Here is a 20,773-nt window from a genome sequence, read left to right as displayed (position 1 = left end):
ACAATAATGTTAAAATATTAAAATACACTAACAGTCAGTTTTTGAACAGTAAGATTTTTAATTAAGTCTCTTCTGCTTATCAAGCCTGCATTTACTTGATCCAAAATACAGCAAAAGCAGTAATATTGTGAAACATTTTTACTATTTAAAAGAACTGATTTCTATTTGTTTTATTTGTTTCTATCTGTTTTATTTTCAAATGTAATTTATTCCTGTGATCAAAGCAAAATTTTCAGCATCATTGCTCCAGTCTTCAGTGTCACATGATGCTTCAGAAATCATTCCAATATGCTGATTTGCTGTTCAAGAATCATTTATTGTTGTTATTATTATTATTGTCAATATTTATAACAGCTGAGTACATTTTTTCAGGATTCTTTGATGAATAGGAAGATCCAAAGATCAGCATTTATCTGAAATAAAAAGCTTTTGTAACATTATACACTATACCATTCAAAAGCTTTTGTATATTTATTTATTTATCTATTTTTTGGAAAAGGAATTATAGAACTGAATACTTTTTTTTTTTTTTTTTTAGCAAGGATGCTTTAAATTTATCAAAATTGATGATAAAGACATTTATAATATTACAAAAGATTTCTAATTGAGATAAATGCTGTTCTTCTGAGCTTTCTATTCATCAAAGGAACCTGAAAAAAATTCTACTCAGCTGTTGTCAACATAATAATAATAATACATGTTTTTGAGCAGCAAATCAGAATATTAGAATGATTTCTGAAGGATCGTGTGACTGGAGTAATGATGCTAAAAATTAGAAAAAAACAGGAATAAATTACATTTTAAAATATAAAAGTTATTTTAAATTGTAAAAATATTTCAGATACTTACTGTTTTTGCTCTACTTTGAATCAAATAAATGCAGGCTTAATGAGCAGAAGAGACTTCTTAAAAAAAAAATGTAATGTTCAAAAACGTTTGACTGGTAGTGTATAACTGCCTTATGTGCAATTGAAATTTATTATGCAATTCAGTTTTTATTTTTTATTTTTATTATTAAGATTTTGATTTTCGTTTTGAAGTTTTAAAAACTTTTGACATCAGGATGTCAATGCAGTATGTGTATAAGCTAATCCTGTATTTTAACTGTCAAGGAAAATCCTTAAGACAGTAATACTTCTCTAATCATAAGTGACTATCTGCTATCACTCTGATTGACTATTACGAACTGTTAATTTGGCTGTATTGGCCTGACATGCTCTTTTAGTAGATCTTTTGTAATTTCCTCCATCTGAGCTGATATATGAATTGTCTCTTGAGTAAATGTTGTTTGAAAGGAACCATACCTGCACTTAAAAGCTTTGAGAAGATAAGCATCCTGTCACGGTGCTCATAAATGAGCGCAGTTTTACCGCAGACAGCTGTGTCCCATCTAGTGGTAAATAAAGCATGCAGTCCGCAGGCCTGATCACAGTCTTGACATGAGAACAGCAGATCAGACTGAATTCAGCTGCACAATTAATATGGGTTGCTGTCGTTTTTAGTGCTTGAGTTAATTGCAGACATGTGGAATGTTTTTAGTCTTTGAATGTGGTCTTTGATCAGAGACAGCACCATTAACGATTTGTCCACTACCAATCAATCAGTTTGTAATCAAAGCCGAAAAGACCAGTTATAGCACTTTTAGGATGAAAATAGCCAGGATCTGACTAAATTGTAAGTCGAACTATTCTAGCTTTTAGCCTGAATGGCCAAATTAAACTCATCATGATATTCACAATTTTGCTTAAACATTTGCTGTGGGTTTACAGTACAATAGCTGTATCTCCAGCAGAGAAAGTTTGGCAAAGTCAAGCAGCACCTCGCTGAACAGAGAAGGGCGGCCTGCGTTCAGTACGAGGACAGAACGCACTGTGCGCCCCCCTTTTGAGCCCCCTGCCCTGTAACATGATCTCATCTGATTATTTTCATTCCAGTCGATCACAGTGTTGGACGTGTTTCGTTGCGAGAGTGAAACCAGCCCGCCTGACTCTGTCATGACTCACCGTTGTTTCTCGTTTGCTTTTCAATGGCATCAATTGATCTGGCGTGTCTTCTCGCCAGCATAAACACCTCAGGCGCAGCGTTGAGGTGACCCAGAGATACGAAACAATGTCAAGGGGAAACGTGTGCGTAAAAATAGCCTTTTCTGCGGTTTCATTAGCATTCCATCTCTGCCTCTGGACATTGAGATTGTTTTCCTTTTTCAGAAAGAAATGCAAAATCTCCCCCTGATCACCCTCAGGGGTGCAGGCTGCTTTTGAAGAGACTGATGTTGCGCTGGATGTGATGTGTGTGTGTGCGCACACATGGCAAACACATGCAAGCGGACACACACAATCTAACAGTGTCCAAGCCAGTTTACACAAAGGAGTCTGTCCAGAAAATAAGCGAGTGCACATCCTTTAAAGGTGAAATGTGCAATTTCTGTGCCTTGTTTAGTTGGTTAAATTTGGAATAGCATGCTTACATAATACTCTTACTGGTTCTGCAGTATAAGGTATGTGTTCTTTGCAAATTACTAGACTTTTCTGTTTGCAAAGAAAAGCCAGATGACTTCCAGTATTCATTTAAATGTACATTATACAACATACAGGTATACTGCACTGTATCCCACAATACATTGTCGACTTGACCTTCCATTGGCAGTGTAACAAATTATCAAAAATAATTGCAGATTCATTTTTTACCATTTTTTTTTAAAACTCCTTATTCTGAATTCCAAAAGTAAAAACATTATTGCATAAAATTTAATTAATACAAAATAATTCAGGAAAATCATGCTGTTGTTCTGGCTATTCCAAAAAAAAAAAAAAAAAACTAAAGCCGAATCAACATAGCAGTGACATTTTGTTCCTAAATGAATCTATTTTGAAATGAATCATTTCAGTGAATGATTCAGTGACTTAAAAGAACACTCTACTGCAAAAAGTAATTTTCTTCAGTATATTGTCTTGTTCATATACAAATATCTAAACATTCTTAAATCAAGAAAATGTATTAAAATTTAGTGAGTTTTGCTTAAAACAAGAAAATCTAGTCCCCCCCACCTTTTTTTTTTTTTTTTTTTTTTTTGTATGTTATTTTTTTTATTCCACTGCCAGATATTTTATTTTTGTTTTAAGCAAAAACTCAATTTTAATATCTTAATATCTTATGTTATTTTATTTCTTTTGCTTATCCTTATTTGTGTCCCTGGACCACAAAACCAGTCATAAGGGTCAATTTTCGGAAATTGAAATCATCTGAAATCTGAATAAATAAGCTTTTGGTTTGTTAGGATAAGACAATATTTGGCCGAGATACAACTATTTAAATATCTGGGAAAAAGGGTGCAAAAAAAAAAAAAAAAAAAAAAAAAAAAAAAAGTTTTTTTTTTAAGAAAATCGCCTTTAAAGTTGTCCAAATGAAGTTCTAATAAAAAGCATATTACTAATCAAAAATTAAGTTATGATATATTTATGGTAGGAAATTTACAAAATATTTTCATGGAACATGTTCTTTACTTAATATCCTAATGATTTTTTTTCCTGATAATTTTGACCATACAATGTATTTTTGGCTAAATATACCCATGTTACTTAAGACTGGTTTTGTGGTCCAGGGTCACATTTACATAGCAATGCTGCTTAAAATGTTAAGACTTATTATCAAACCTAGAATATAAGTGTATTTTGTCTTACTTTACTGGAAGTAAAGTTTTAACTAGTCTCTTCTTCAAAATAATTGAACAAAAATAATAGGTGTGTTATTTAAAAAAATAATAAAAATAATATCTTAATTTATTATACAGCGCTGCTTCTCAAGTAAATTTTTGGAGAAATAAATTTACTTGTGAAGTATCACCACCTACTGGCACAATATGCCACCTGCAGAAACAGTCAGAAATAAAACTGCATGGACTAAAAACAAGTGAAGTGATACAAACAGTGAAAAGTCCCAGTTCTGTTTATCAGCACTGCTCGACCAATCTGATTTAAGAATTAGAACTCACTCACATCATTGTTTGAGTCAGTGTTTGTGACGGCTGGGCCAGTTCTAAACAAATAGATTACAGTTCCGTTCAACGGCGCAGAAATGACACATTTCACCTTTAAAAATTTCCCACAGCAGGTTGATCACGCAGTGTTTATTTTTTTTTTCTTAGCCATCCATCATTGCCATTGTGATTCAGGCACGCACACGTTACATAACCGTTCACTACTGCTCATTAGGGCTTCCTGAAGTTGCCACTCCTCTCCTGGAGCTGCATTAGTGAAATGAGATAAGCAGATTGATGAAGACGGCCGTTAATTTCTCCCTGCTGATAGACGAGCTCTGTGCTGAGTCTAACATCATTACTTTAATCAGCTAAAACTCCCCGTCTCAGCACGACCTTCCATTTAGTATGGCAGTAAACACACACTCAGGACTTCCTCCTGTTTGTGCTTATTTAAATCTTTTACGTTACTTAAGCTGAGAATATATTCATAAGAAACCTGCAGCCTTTAGTTGTGAAACTGTATTAAGTTAAAGCTCAATCGCCAGCCAGAATTAACACAGTATTTCAGTATGAAGGTGCCTTTATTGAATCTGGTTGCAGATCATCTTCCAAGGCACCGTAACGTCTGATGATCTACAATGATGGCAGACATAAGGAGGCATCTTAATAGACAGGATGCTATTTAAACATCCGATTAGGTTTCGATGACTTACCATCTCCGTAAACAGCCTGAATAGGCAGTTTTTTTCAAGTTTCAGCCATTATGTTGAATTGGGGTCCGAAACCCCAAAATCTTTTGAGGTTAAACACACCAGTGAGACGCTGCCATCTTCTGGTCAGTTATATTTTATTTAATTTTCCTGAGAAGTTTATACGTACCTTCCTTAAGTTCCTTATGGACGTTAATGGAAGTTATGCATAATTATGATTTGTTGTGCATTCAGTCACAACATATCATATATGTATATTTTTGCTGTAATAATTTACTGACAAAGACAAGAAGGCTACTGCAACAAACTGACAAAAAACAAAGAATGAGCATTAGGTGTATAATTGTTTTATCTGTGTGTAGTAAATTTTTAAATTTGTAATTCCACAGAGAATGATGGGAAATGTAGTTGTTGCACAAACCCATAGCCTCATTAACTTGTTAACCGATTAGTATTTTCTGGTTTTATGTTCTAGTATTTGTTTTATTTGCTTAGCTTAATTTTGTGAGTGTATGCAATACATATGAGCTAAATAGCACATAGTTTACAATTAAAAGATAATTAGAAAATATTCTAATTGTCTAAAAAAGCATGAACCATTCTTCTAGCTGTTTTTTGCTTACTTGATTTGACACAGACTAGCCATTATACTAAATTGTGCAACAAATATATGAGAAAAGACTGTTTATAGATATCTTCGCTACAGTATCTTTTGTCCAGACAAACACATGCAGTGTTTGTTTTTGCCACTAGGAGACAGTGCAAGAATATACATTATGAGTCTTTAAATTGAGCAGAGGTCTTGTTTGTCTCATGTTCATGGATATTGGATTGCAAAAAATAGCCCACCAACCACAACACGCTCTGATTTTCTGAACAAAACTTCACACACTCTGAAGAGTGACCACTCTATGCTGTTAATTTCTGTGGTCCACCGTAATGTGTGTTGAATTCAGCAGCTGTTTCAACAAACATAGCTGTGATTTATCCTACGTTCCCAGGCGCATGAGCGCGGCTCTCAGAAAGCATGTTGATTCAGTACTGCACGTGGAGAAAAGCTCAGAATCCACACCAGATGAGCATCAGAGGGAATTGTGGGAAATAGTCCATACAGGATATTAAAGCTTAACAGCTGCACAGGGGGTTTGTTTCTTAGTTAACACCTGAAATCACACTTTGAAGTAGACAGTGAGTGTTCTGCATGGACAGAACAGGGTCACTCAGAGTGCAAAATAATATAGAGAGGTTAAAAGGATGGATTGCATAATTTTGATTTTTTTCACACATAGGCACACGGCACAACAATAATAAGCTTCTTATGGATGCCACTGAGGCTTTTCATGCACTTATTGTGTGTGAGTGCGTGTGTCGGTGTTTTCTTAGTATACTTTGGGAACAAAATCGTCTCTGGAATATTAGAAAAAATTGACGGGTTGATTCGTCACAGACATTGAAGCACACAGTGAACACTGTTATCAGTCATAATGCCAGAAGTTCCCAAAATAGTGAGTTCAGTACAGAACAGTACACAGTTTAATATTTACTTTAGTGTTTGTGTATTCAGTTGTCAGTTTACCATGGAATGCCTTGTGGTTTAACTCTAGACTGGTGAATGGGAGAACAGTGTACTTGGTGCTTATGCTGTCCATTTTTATCAAGGGTTTCGTCATTTTTTTAGAAAATTAATGATCAGGTGGTGTGTATATATATTATATAGCCTTGTCGTAGTGTTGTAGCCTTGTAGTGTATTGTTGGATGGTTTGATGATTTACATCACAGATTATTATTTCTGTTATCCTATTATTTTGTATTACATCCATCCAATTAGTCATCCATCCATCCATCCATCGATCCAATTAGTCATCCATCCATCTATACATCTAATTAAGTCATCCATCCATCCATCCATCCAATTAAGTCATCCATCAAATCATCCATCCATCCATTCATCCATCCATCCATCCAATTAGTCATCCATCCATCCATCCATCCATCCATCCATCCATCCATCCATCCATCCATCCATCCAACCATCCATACATCCAACCATCCATCCATCCAGTCATCCATCCATCCATCCATCCATCCATCCATCCATCCAAATAGTCATCCGTCTGTCCAATTAGTCATCCATCCAACCATCCATCCATGCATCATCCATCAATCCAATTAGTCGTCCATTCATCCATACATCCAATTAGTCATCCATCCATCCATCCATGCAAATAGGCATCCATCCGTCCAATTAGTCACCCATCCGTCCATCCATCCATCCATCCAATTAGTCATCCATCCATCCATCCATCAAATTAGTCATCCATCCATCCATCCATCCAAATAGTCATCCATCCGTCCAATTAGTCATCCATCCATCCAACCAACCATCCAATTAGTCGTCCATTCATCCAACCATCCAATTAGTCGTCCATTCATCCATCCATCCAATTAGTCATCCATCCATCCATACAATTAGTCATCCGTCCGTCCAATTCGTCCATCCATCCATCCATCCATCCATACAATTAGTCATCCATCCATCATCCATCCATTCATCCATCCATTCATCCATCCATCCATCCATCCAATTAGTCATCCATCCATCCATCCATCCATCCATCCAATTAGTCATCATCCATCCATCCATCCATCCATCCATCCATCCATCATCCATCCATTCATCCATCCATTCATCCAATTAGTCATCCATCCATCCATCCATCCATCCATCCAAATAGTCATCCGTCCGTCCAATTAGTCACCTATCCATCCATCCATCCATCCATCCAATTAGTCATCCATCCATCCATCCAATTAGTCATCCATCCATCCATCTATCCATCCATCCATCCATCCATCCATCCATCCATCCATCCATCCAATTAGTCATCCATCCATCCATCCATCCATCCAACCATCCATCCATCAAATTAGTCATCCATCCATCCATCCATCCATCCATCAAATTTGTCATCCATCCATCCATCCATTCATCCAATATTTGGAGATACACGCATTACACGCATGTTTATTTTATTTTATTTTTTAAATAAGAAAAAGATATCTCTTGCGCTTGCCGATAATTAACATTTCCACATACTGACCCTGAAATGAAAATTCTCAATCAAAAGAAAATGAAAAGAAGATATTTTGAAGAACACTGGGACCTAAAACAAAATTGGACCCCACTGCCTTACATTATAAAACAAACAAACAAACAAATTAAAAAAGTAGAAATTCTGAGGCCGATTTAGATTTCCGATTTTTGTATTATTTTTTTTTTTATCTGCCGATACTGAATTTTGCTGATTCCGATTTTCTTTCTAAGATAAAATGTATATAGATTTTTTTTCAATGCAAAAAAAATATTTACATAATAAAAATTTGTTATACATTACAATTTCCACAATTTCCCCTGGACTAAGTTATAGATATTCTCTATAAAATATTCTAATTTACACTGCAAAATTTCAAATGCATAAATAATTTTATAAGATTAAAGTTTTAAATATATTTTTAAACCTAGAAATTAGAAATGTTGGGAAAAAGGCAATGATACTTTTAAATATAAAAACCAAACCGTCAGTAGGAGGCAGCAAATGACTTGAGTCTTTTAGTACCTCATTCAACCAATTCGTTCAAACGCAGATTCATTCAAAAAAGAGACAAGTGACTGTCTTTATGAATGGGTTCCTGAATCATTGACTCACTTGATGCATTCAAAAACATGGATTCATTCAGTAACGAAACACCACTGTGCTGCTTAGAGACACAACAGTTCTGCTGTGGCTTTGATTGGAACTATCTTTGTCAACGAAATGAAGTAAAAACAAAATTGTTTCTAAAATGTCACTTAAGTCACTTAATTTTAACTTCTTGTTTATTAAACTACTATTGTATAAAATCAGGGTTGCATTGCAATCGTGTTGGAATTCGGGGAAACGTGTGATGTTGAGTAATATATATTATACTTTTTTTTTTTCTACCGCACTTTGCATCTAGATAACTTTCTGTGAGTGCTGCTTCATTCATTTCTTTTGATTTTTGAGTCTCTCTCACATATTCGGGCTGTGCAAGCCTCATCTAGCATGACATAAATACCTTATCAGTCGCCATTAAGTGTGACGTCAAAACGGACCAACTCGGAATTATGTGCCACAGTATAGCAAAACTGCCAGTGTTTCACATTTGTTCCGTTGTAAGTGCTGAGTTTGCCAAAAAGCTAAACCCTCATTTGCCACTGCGGCACTCAGGGGACCCATTCAGGTTTAGGGAATGACCGTAGCATGTTGAAGTGGTCCGAGTGTGTGTGTTTGCTCGGGTGCCGTTCAGTGTGTTTGTGTGTGAGGAAACTCGTGGTCCGGCTCTGTGATTGTGCTCTCTGTGTAACCCGGCACGGCCCAGCCCTCTGGGACCACTGCTCATTACAAAAGGCCAGCATGGGAAATGCCAACCCCGCTCCTCCTCCTCCTCTCTCTCTTTCTAAACATTCTTAAGTCCTTGTGTCAGATATTAAGCAGCCCCCTCCTAATCCTCTTTCTCTCTCTACATCTCTTTCACACACCCTCCACCTCTCTCTCTCTCCAGTCTCTCTCAGTGTTTATACACGAAGACCTGACTTCCTAACAAGGCAAACCCACGTACGGTCCCCACAATGCACTTTCACACCCAATATGGTAGTCCCGATCCTTTATTCAGGGATCATGTGCGCAGAAACGTGCTGGGAAGCCCAGATGGGGCATGTTTGGGTGTCTGTTGTGAAAAGAAACATGACTGACAATAATAGATGTGGAAAAACATACTCAAACAATCGCACAGCAGTGAAGAATCTAACAGAAATGAACTGAAAACAATTACTTTGAAACTTTTACAACAATTACTTTCACTCAGAAATTGCTAGTAAATCTGTGTATGTATGTAATCAAATAATTACAGAGAAAGTACAATTTTGAAGTAGTGAGACTGATTTTCTTGGAAAACTTACTCCAACTATGTTTGATTATTAAATACAGTATTTTATAGACACTCAAACAATAGTATATATAGTTCTGTAATAGATTATTAGAGTAGGTTTTACAAGAAAATACTATTTCGGTCTTTCTACTTCAACATTTCACTTTTAATTTAATTTTACATGAGGTTTTTAATTATTTGTTACATTTACTAGCAATTTCTGAGCGAAAATTGTTTCAAAGAAAACTCTTTATTTCCTAAACTGTCTTTTGAAGAATTAAAACAGCTAAAATCTAGTCATATGTTTTTCTTCACTACTGCTCTTTGCATCAACTTGGTACTTTGATAAACTTGAATTGTCCTTCCATAGGTAGACTCATAGACTTTTTTGACTCTCATAAGATATGTATCAGATGCCATTCAGATTGGACCTAGAGATTTCTGGTTTCTCATGTCATTTTTGTGTGCAGTATGCATCAGATAGTCAGATAGAAGATGAGACCAAGCCTTCAAAACATGATTATGATGCCTTAAAGATACACAAATTCTGTAGAACATCTCGGTGTCCATTTCTCTCAAATTTATGTTGTGATTTTTACGCTGTTTACTCCATACATGGGATTTTCATCATACACCACCACACTGTAAAAAACAATTTGAGTCAACTTAAAATAATTTGTAACCTGGCTGCCTTAAAATTTTAAGTTCAGGTAACTCAAAAAAGTTTATTCAACTTGAAATGTTAAATTATACTAAGTGACAACTTAGATATTTGAGTTGAATCAACTTAAAATTTTAAGGCAGCTGAGTTACTTACCCATCTGTTAAGTTTAGCAAACACACATATCCAAGTTGTTAGTACAGCTTAACATTTTAAGTTGACTAAACTTATTTTAGTTGACTGAATTTAAAATGTTAAGGCAGCAGGGTAACAAATTATTTTAAGCTGACTCAGCAAATTGTGTTTTTTAATTTTTTACAGTGCAGTCAAAAGTTTTTAAACAGTATGTATTTTTTTATCCAAAATGCAGCAAAAGCAGTAATATTGTGAAATATTTTTGCTATTTAAAGTAACTGCTTTCTATTTGAATACATTTTAAAATGTAATATATTCTTGTGATCAAAGCTAGATTTTCAGCATCATTACGCCAGTCTTTAGTGTCACACGATCCTTCAGAAATCATTTTAATATGCTGATTTGCTGTTCTTTTATTATTATTTTCTTTATTATTATTAAAAATTAAAACAGTTGAGTACACTTTTTTCAGGAGTCTTTGATGAATAGAAAGACCCAAAGATCAGCATTTATCTGAAATAAAAAGCTTTTGTAACATTATACACTATACCACTCAAAAGCTTGGAGTTAGTATAATTTTTAAAATACTTTTATTTAGCAAAGATGCTTTATATTGATTAAAAGTGATGATAAAGACATGTATAATTTTACAAAAAGATTTCTATTTCAGATAAATGCTGTTCTTCTAAAATTTATTTTCATCAAAGAAACCTGAAGAAAATCTACTCAGCTGTTTTCAACATAGTAGTAATAATAATAATAATAATAATAAGTGTTTTTGAGCAGCAAATCAGAATTTTAGAATGATTTCTGAAAGATCATGTGACAGGAGTAATGATGCTAAAAATTAGAGAAAATTAGCTTAGAAATCACAGGAATAAATTACATTTTAAAATATTCTGATAGAAAACAGCTATTTTAAGTAGTAAAAATATTTACAAATTTTACTGTGTTTGCTGTTCTTTGGATCAAACAAATTCAGACTTAGTGAGGAGAAGAGACTTCTTTAAAAAAAACTTTAGAAAGCTTACTGTTCAAAAACTTTTAACTGGTAATGTATTGCATGCATTTTATTCTTTCACCATTGGTGAAGCAACTCGAGGCCATGTATTACAGATGAACACCTCTTAAATGTGCAGAGCCACTATGAAGCACGGCCTTGTTTTGCTTTTTACTTTGTTTTACAGGTACAATCCTCTGGAGCAATCTAGGGTTAAGTGCTTTGCTCTCAATGATGGCAGCTCATGAATCACCTTTTTCTGGGGTAGATGTTCCCGTAGCTCTGTAACTATTAGAGCATGGCGCAAGCAATGCCAAGGTTGTGGGTTTGATACCCAGGGAACACACAACTTGACAAAGTGATGAATGCACACCTTGTGAGTCACTTTGGATAAACGCGTCTGCCAAATGCATAACCTGCAACCTTTTTGCATAACCAGTCCAGATTTTCAACCGCTAAGCCACACCAGAATGAAACACTCATCAGTTCTTTAAACTGTCTCACATCCGACACACTCCCAAACAGGAGGATCACATGATAATGAAAATATCCTGAAATGAAAAAGCCAATAACTATGTGGATCTGAAGCCAAAATACAGTTTATTTTTTTTCTCTACCACTTATGAAAGGCTCCCATGCTCAATTTTACACTATTGAGACGTTTGCTACTTTTCTCAAAGACTAAACTAATGAGTTAAGAAAATAAACACTGCAAATATAACGTATGCACAGAAGTATGTGAACCAAGACAGGAAAATAGGCAATATTGCATAAGGTACAGTCCACTCCAGAATAAGCACATATTTTTAAACTCTGCTTTGAAATTCTGGATTTTCCCAAAGCACTTTAGATTCGCAATCTTAAAGTAATCATTTGAGACAGACTGAATTTGTGGGTAGTAGGAGCCTCCAGTCTGGTGTTTTCATGCTATGACCTGGATTTCAAAAGAGGGTGATAGAGGAGAGAGTAGAAAGACGGGCTGTCTTCTAAAACACAAAGAGCTGCCTACATAGGGAGGATTTTAAGGCTTCATAGGCATGTTCCTACCGCCAAGGCTGTTTCAGAAGCTAAGCAGTATGATTGTACTGCATGATACTTTATACGGTTTTGCTTCTCAAATAGGGCTGCAACGATTCCTCGATTCTATTCGAGTATTTAATTTTTAAAAATCCTCGATTGCGTTTTGCCAGTCGAGTAATCAACAAAATACCGGAAGTGTCGCATTCCACATATTAAACCCATTTAAAAATCATAATAAAGCATAATGCTATTAAGAATTCACCAACGCTGCAGATCAGTAAATATAAAAATAAATATATGTGATACAAGTAATATTTACATGTGTAGGTTACATACATGATCTCAGAGCGGCTTTGTTCACAGTAAATGCTGCTACACAAACTGTAATTATTTATGTGTGGAGTGTCTCAAACTCCATCTCTGCGTGGGTTTATTATAACGTTCTTTTGGGAACGCAGTGTGTGCCATTTCAGCAGATTTGTAAGGTAAATAATTTATAAACCTACTCAAACACAGGAGAATACATCATTATCTTTCTCAATATGCTAACTGTTCACTGCAATCTCAAAACGAAAGTGTAAGCTCTCACTCTGAGTTCTGATGTCCACATATTCTAGAAATTGCAGTGGCTGTAGTTTTTCTAACATAAAGAAATAGCCAAATATTAAAGATTAAGTGGAAATTTGAACTGAATGTTGAGTCGATATTAAACATGGATTAGATTGTGCAGTAAAAGTGTAAGAACAATCATCAGGCCGTTGGTGCCCAATGTAGTCATTTGTTATGATGCGTAATGTACATTAGCTCTGTTGTTTATAAAACATTATGCATTTTGTTCAGTAAAACCATATGATTACTTGCTTTTACTTTATTTATACTTATACTTTTTTGGAACAAATTATTTTTAACTCATTGCTATTATACGTATATTTTAAGTCATTCTAACGCCTAATGTTCGCTTACGTCTATTTTTTTTACTACAAAATTATCCGAGTACTTGATTGATCGTCAGAATAATTGACAGATTACTTGATTACCAAAGTAATTGCTTTTTGTTAATAATTTTTTTTTTTACAGTGCAGAGTTGCTGCTTGTCCTAGAATATCCTAAATCGTCACTTAAGAATTGCAAGCATGTTCTTAATCAGTATTTTTGTGTTGTTCTGCAGTAGAAAGTAAAAATTAGTTTTAGATGAAAGTATGATATGAACATACATCAATATGCAGTTTGATTTGATTATTTGCAGGATTTGAATTCTGTTTTAACCTCATAAATAAACCTGTTTAAACCTCACTTATAGACAAAAATGAGAAAAATAAACAATTTTTACAAAACATATTGTCTAAAAAGAAATGTTACTGCTTCTCAACAAAATATATTTTGGGTCCTTCACTGAAAAACATAAGTAAGCTTGTTTCTGCCACAGGATAAAAAAAATTAAAAAGGTAATTGCGACTTTTTATCCCGATTTGGACTTTTTTCCTCACACTTCCTCACAGTTCATATCTCACAATCCAGACTTTTTTTTTTTGCAATTCTGCGGAAAAAATGTCAGATCTGCAATATGTAAACAGAATTTTGAGATATACTCTAAACTCAGAATTATTTTTTTTCTTACAATTCTGAGTTTACATCTCGCAATTCTGTGTTTTATACCATGCAATAAAAAACAAAACAGTATTTGCAACATTTAATTTCAAAATTGTAACTTTTTTCCCCAAAATTCTGATTTTCTCTGACTTAGAAGTGCAAGATATAAAGTCAGAATTGTGAGATGTTACCTCAGAATTACAAGAAAAAATTTGAATTGTGAGATAAAAAGTCACAATTGGCTTTATTTTCATTATCACTTGGAGGAAACAAGCAACAAGCTTCCATAAAAAACAGTATTAAATTACAGACTAAGAAAAGTCTTTGTTGTTGTTTCGCACTGAGTTAAGAAAATCTGAAAACTTAAAACGTAACCTCCCTATGTAGGCCATGTATAACAAGTCAGCTCACTAGGTTTTAGAACAGAGACGCAAAGATATATAAAGTTGTAGTTGTGTCTCTCTGCCATTACAGGAGTTTGAGAGATATTAGGCATGGTTTTGGAAACATTTCATCACCTTAGTGCCTAAAAAACCCTGGTTGTGTGTAGACCCTCTGTTGTTGCGGCTCCGCCCCTTTCTGTGGAATGGCAGGTCAGACATAGGGAACAGAGTGGGCTCTGTGTAAGAAGAGCAGGAGCGTTTGGGCCGCTGTTTGCTGAAGTGTGCTGTACCTGTATGAGATGGATTGGAATGGGCTCGGATAGGAGGTTCTTTATGTCCTCTGGGCCCCACAGATACTCTGAGAATTTGTAAGACTATTTCGACTGGATCAGTTTCCTAACTGACATTTGAGTAACAATAATTAATAGTGCACAGCTGTGATTTCCTTGAATAGAAAATGTATTTATTACTTTAAATTTTATTTTTGTTTTATTTTATTTTATCCCATGCAAATAGGGCTTTTGTCAGTATTTTATCTAATAATTTGTCACAGAGTGCAAATTTAGCAAGCTTAAGTTTACATAACAATACAATACAAACATAACTGACAATACAAAACCATAATATTAACAGTTGTGAATGTACTACACTGTTTATACAAATATTTGCTGAAGAATAGCAAGTCACATTCAGTTTTCTTCATTGGTGGTCTATGACTCAGAAATGTTCAGAAATTATAACATAAACATTGAGAAAAACTAGTCTTGGCAAACAACTTTTGTTTTGTCGAGCAGCTTTACGTCAGTCACAGACGTCTGAAGGCCTTTCCTCCATTTCACATGAATGATGTACATTGAAAACCCATAATGATTGACCACTAATCTAAATGATCTTGTGGGAAACATGTCCTCCTCAGTGTCTATGGTGGTTGCGGCCCTGCCTGAACTCAACCACTGCGGCGAACAGAAAGGCGGGACGTGTCTGATAGTCTGATGTAAAGGGTGCTGCGTAATGTCAAGTTTCTAAAGGCAAATGTTATTTGACAGAGAAAAGAGTAAACAGGTTTTGCAGTGCACAAAGAGGAGAAAGAATGTTTAAAAACATCTGTTCTGAAGTATTTTATTTTGTTTTATTTTATTATTATTTTTTTTTATTTTATTTTTCTGCCCAAGAAAGGCCACAATGTGCTTAATGCTTACATCCTAGTTAGCCCTTTCAGTAATTGTGAACAAATATTATATATTAAATATATTTATAATATTTTTGAAGTATATAAGTACATTTATTTTATTTTATTTTACCCAGAAAGCCCCCAATATGTTTCTTCGCCTAATTAGACCCCTCAGTTATAGTGTATAATAAAATATATTTATGGGATTTCTTTTAAAATTTAATTTAATTTTATTTAATTTAATTTTATTTAATTTTATTTTTTCTCAACAAAGCTGCAATTTGCAATTTCCTACGTAGACCCCTCGGTTAAAGTAAACAAAAAGTGTATAATAAAATAGATTTGTTTTCTAGAAATATATTTAAATTATTTTATTTTATTTTATTTTATTTAGGGAATTTTTTAAAATATATGAATACATTTATTTAATTTAATTTTATTTTATTTTAAAAAATTTATTTTAAAATTAAAAATATTTATTTTATTTTATTTTATTTTATTTTATTTTATTTTATTTTATTTTATTTTATTTTTCCTGAGAAAGACCACAACTGACCTACACCCTAACTGCACCCATAGCGATAGTAAACAAAGTTTCTAAAATGCACAATTGAATTTTTTAAATTATGTGTAATGTAATACCTTTTTTCTTTGTCTCTTCGCAGTTTGCCGGTTAGCCTGCCACAGGAAGTGTGAGGTTAAGGTAAGATACAAGCATGCTTGATTTGTCCTGTTAGACACACTAACAGCTGAAAATATGTTTCTTTTAAACAGGTTTTGCTTAAAAACGAATGTCTGTAACACTGAGATTGTACTGAGAGAGACTTGTGCTTTCCAGAACACGTTTGTGAGCCTTCAGAACTTCCCTAAATGGTTGTGTCTGCTTGTACAGGTTAGGCTCCTTTTGTCAAATCCACCATCAAAATTCAGTCTGGAAACCAAACAAATCTTATCACAAAGGACATTTTTTGCCTTGATAGTGGACAAGCCCTTCTGGTAGAGGAAGGGTATTGGCGTACTCTGGAATCTAAAAAAAAAAACATCTGCATGCTGTCCCAGGACATGTTTGGCTTGGCCAACTCATACTTGTTCTAGAATACCCTCCCCAAAATTAAGCCCCTCAACCTTTCCTGTACGATAGTGTCATTTTGAAGAGTGTTTGTGATTAGCAAATAGGTTCGGCTCTGTTCCAAAACCTAGCTGCCTTTATTTTTTGCGTACGAATAAGACAGCATCCCAGCCTTAAATGGAAGCTCAAAGTGACTGATTTGGGACACTCTACCTTGGCAGAAACTTGTGGAAAATGCACAGGTGACATGACTTAAGGCGCATTCACATTAGTAAAAGGGTTTTTTAGGCAACCCGAAATGGTTCTTCTATGGCATCACTGGAAAAAAAAAAAGGAGACAAATAAAAAACCTTTAGGAGGTTTTTAAGAGTGTATGATGCACTAAAATGCGGCCTACATAGGCAGCTCACTAGGATTTGGAACAAAGCTGTTTATTGGTGCTCTCCATCATCTCTGAGCTCCATATGGCAGCTATTATTGTGTATATTGGTGATATGTGTGTGTGTTTTGTCGGGCAGCTAGTTCTACCTACTGCTGTGCCACTTTTTTGCACCCACAGGAAATTCCAGAGGTGCGACGGGGTGCGCGTGTGTTTTAGAGTTCTGTTGAGTTTGCTTTGCAAATCGTTGCACACTGCCGTTTAGCAACGCTTGAGCATTTCGCTGTGTGGTTTGTTGAAACTACAGGATCTCTTGGGATGTGTTCTCTTTGACATCATGAAGGAAAGACAAAAAAAAACCCTACAGGATGGGGCTTTTTGTTTGATAGATTGCGTCTGATTTGGGAGGACAGCTATGACACCCTGAAGCTCATTTGATTAAACTGTGATTAAGGCTCAAAAATGCTCCAGATCTGTTTAAAGACGTGTAACAACTTCCCTCGCCAGAATCGCTCAGGAATTTCCGACCTCGTGATCCAAAAATGGATGCAATTTGTTTCCTGTCATTAGATAAAAGATGAAAATGACAATGAGTGATGCAGAGCTGGATTCCTTCCGCTTTTATTACAGAAATGACTTAAAAGTCAACGTGAAAAGCCGCTTGTATTGCAAAAAGAGGCCTGCAAAGTAAAAGAAACCTCTCTTCTGAAGTTTTTGAACTTTTTTTTTATTTTAAATTTTATTTTATTTTATCTTAATTAAGCCCCCCAAATTTGATATTTTATTTTATTTTATTTTATTCTAATTAAGCCCCCCCCCCATGTGTTTTATATTATTATTTTTTTGTTTGTTTGTTTTATCCCACTTAAGCCCTCCAAAGTTTTTTTCTCAAAGTTTTTCTTCTGAAGCTTTTGAACTTTTTTTTTTTAATTTTTATTTTATTTTATCTTAATTAAGCCCCCCAATGTGATATTTTATTTTATTTTATTTTTTAATTAAGCCCCCCAATGTGTTTTATTTTATCGTAATTAAGCACCCCCCAATGTGTTTTATTTTATTTTATTTTATTTTATTTTATTTTATTTTGTTTTATTTTATTTTATCCTAATTAAGCACCCCCCTAATGTGTTTTATTTTATTTTATATAAAATAAAATAAAATAAAATAATGGGGGGCTTAATTAGGCTAAAATAAAATAAAATAAAATAAAATTTACTTTACCAAGAAAGCCCCCAATATGTTTTTGTCCCTAATTAGACCCCTCAGTTATAGTGTATAATAAAATATATTTATGGTATTTCTTTTAAAATTTAATTTAATTTAATTTAATTTAATTTTATTTTTTAGCTCCCTGGTACATCCTAGTTAGACATCTGAGTAATAGTAAAAGGAAAGCTGTTGTGGAGGCAGATCATGTTATTTTTGATTAAAGATTGTACTTGTATTGACCTTTTTTAAATATGGTGCAGAAATTTGTCACAATAAGTCTAGGATTGTGCATTATGAAAATAAATAGGGTAAATTTTACTTTCATGTTGACATCCCATTTCAGTTGAAATCCAAGCAATTTGTATAATTCAAGCCCTTGTCAGATGGACATTTTCCACACCAACATGCTATTCCATAAATCTCCACATCCGTATTTAGATAAGATGTGGCTGCTGTCTAACCTCTGCCACGAAAAACAAATGTTCAGACCATTTGCAGTGTCCAGACTTGGCGGCTAACTGGCTCTGGTCTGAGAAATGATGGAAGAAACAAGACAAACGGCACATGAACACAAACATGACATTGCTAAAATACACAGGCTAAAGTAACCTCCACCTAAAATACACACAGTGACTAGAATTTGGACCAGAAACATTGCTGTTTAGTCTTGTTTTCCAGTAAAAACATCTAAAATTTCATCAGGCAAGATAAATTTACTTGAGAAACTACATTGCTTAAAATATCAAGACTTATTTTCATAGATTTTTGTCTTTTTTTAACTCTTAAGACAAAATACGCTCATACTAAAAATGCACTCTCTGAAACCAGTCTTAATCTTATTCAGTGTTGCTTCTTATTGTATCTCTTTGAAGGATTTTTTGATATTTTTACTAAAAAAAAGTAGATAACAATACTTAAGAATGGGATTTTTTTGGCAGCTAAGAAAGCTGGGACGAATTTCAGCCTGCAGAAAGCCCCTCATCGTAAATGTGTCTTAGATAACAGAAGGTTGTCCAGGTCAGACGGCTCCAATCACAACAAATTCACCTTCTCCAACGTCTCTTCTCCTCTCGTTACGATTGCTCATTTCTGTCGACAGCTTAGCCCGGTTTCACAAGGGGTCGGAAATGACTGCAGCGGTTCACAGCGGGTTCATTGCACACGGGCTTGGACGAGTTTAGGCACGTCCGCGAGACTGGACTTGATTTGAATTCCAAAGGCTGGAAAATGAAGTTACAGTCTCTGGGTGATTGTAAATATAGGCAAGTGAGGTTAAGTGGGAGAGTAAATGAATCATTAGACTCAAAGTCCAGCCATGAGCTATAGAGAGCTAATGTGAGACGCCGGCGGCGAGCACGTGTGTACAGTGCCAGTTCACTGCGGGGAGAGTCAGCATGCTGAAGAGGGCAATTACTGCAAATGTCAAAGGGAATCAGGGTGAATTAAAAGGTGTGAGAAAACATCTAGTCAATCATGTCAGATGCTGCTTTATTGTGTTGTCGTACATGTTTCTTTAAGGGGAAATGTCTCATTTCTGTATACAATTAGTGTCACTAATGGGTAATCTCATTTTAAATGTTTTTAGTTTATTTATTTTTTATTTTATTTTATCCCAATCAAGCCCCTAAATCATTATTTTATTTTATTTACCTTTTATTCAGCTTTATGTTCATTCACCCAGGTTAAGTGAGTTTTTAATCAATTCACTAATAGGATTTGTTAATTGATTTGTCTATTAATGTTTTTCTGCAGGTTTCTTGTTTTATTAATGTCTTTGTTCCGTAAATCAACTATTTTGAATCAATTCATCAAAAAGATTTTATTCTTCATTCATCAAGATTTGTTCATTATTTTTCCATTTTAATTTATCTGTAGTTTATTTGTCATTTCAGTGCGTTGAATCTTTTGAATCATTTAATCGAAATGATTTGTTAATTTATTAATTTGACTTTTTTTTGTAGTTTATTTGTCATTTCAGTGAGTTGAGTCTTTTGAATCAGTTCACTAGTAAGCTTTGTTGAATCGATTAGTTGAGTTAAACCATTCACTCATTCAGTGAGTTAAATCTTTTGAATCAGTTAATCAAAATGATTTGTTAATTTATTAATTTTACTTTTTTGTCATTCATTTGTCATTTCAGTGAGTCTTTTGAATCAGTTCACTAGTAAGATTTGTTGAATCGATTAGTTGAGTTAACTTCGCTTCAGTTTTTTTGTCATGTTATAAATGACTCATTAAATCATTCACTCATTTGGTGAGTTAAATTTTTTTGAATCAATGAATCAAAAAAGATTTGTTTATTTATTCATTTTTTTCTCTAGTTTATTTGTCATTTCAGTGAGTTGAATATTTTGAATCAGTTCACTAGTAAGTTTTGTTGAATTGATTTGTTGAGCTATCTTCAGTTCAGTGTTTTTGGCATGTTATAAATGACTCATTAAACCATTCACTTATCATTCAGTGAGTTAAATCTTTCGAATCAATAAATCAAAAAGATCTGTTAATTTATTCATTTGA

The 20,773-nt window shown here is 34.2% G+C and overlaps 1 protein-coding gene across 6 annotated transcripts in view; it reads left to right on the top strand.

The window, feature by feature from the left end:
• tns1b (tensin 1b) overlaps nucleotides 1–20,773 on the top strand; it is a 312,091-nt gene that overhangs the window by 125,320 nt on the left and 165,998 nt on the right. For all 6 annotated transcript variants that reach the window (XM_051119024.1, XM_051119023.1, XM_051119021.1 and 3 more), the window contains exon 3: nucleotides 16,265–16,302. In XM_051119024.1, the coding sequence (XP_050974981.1) occupies nucleotides 16,265–16,302 (38 nt within the window). The remainder of the gene's footprint in view (nucleotides 1–16,264; nucleotides 16,303–20,773) is intronic.

Source organism: Labeo rohita, chromosome 9 (assembly GCF_022985175.1).
Source record: "Labeo rohita strain BAU-BD-2019 chromosome 9, IGBB_LRoh.1.0, whole genome shotgun sequence".
Taxonomy (NCBI): Eukaryota; Metazoa; Chordata; class Actinopteri; order Cypriniformes; family Cyprinidae; genus Labeo; species Labeo rohita.
This window is presented reverse-complemented; position numbering and strand designations above follow the sequence as displayed.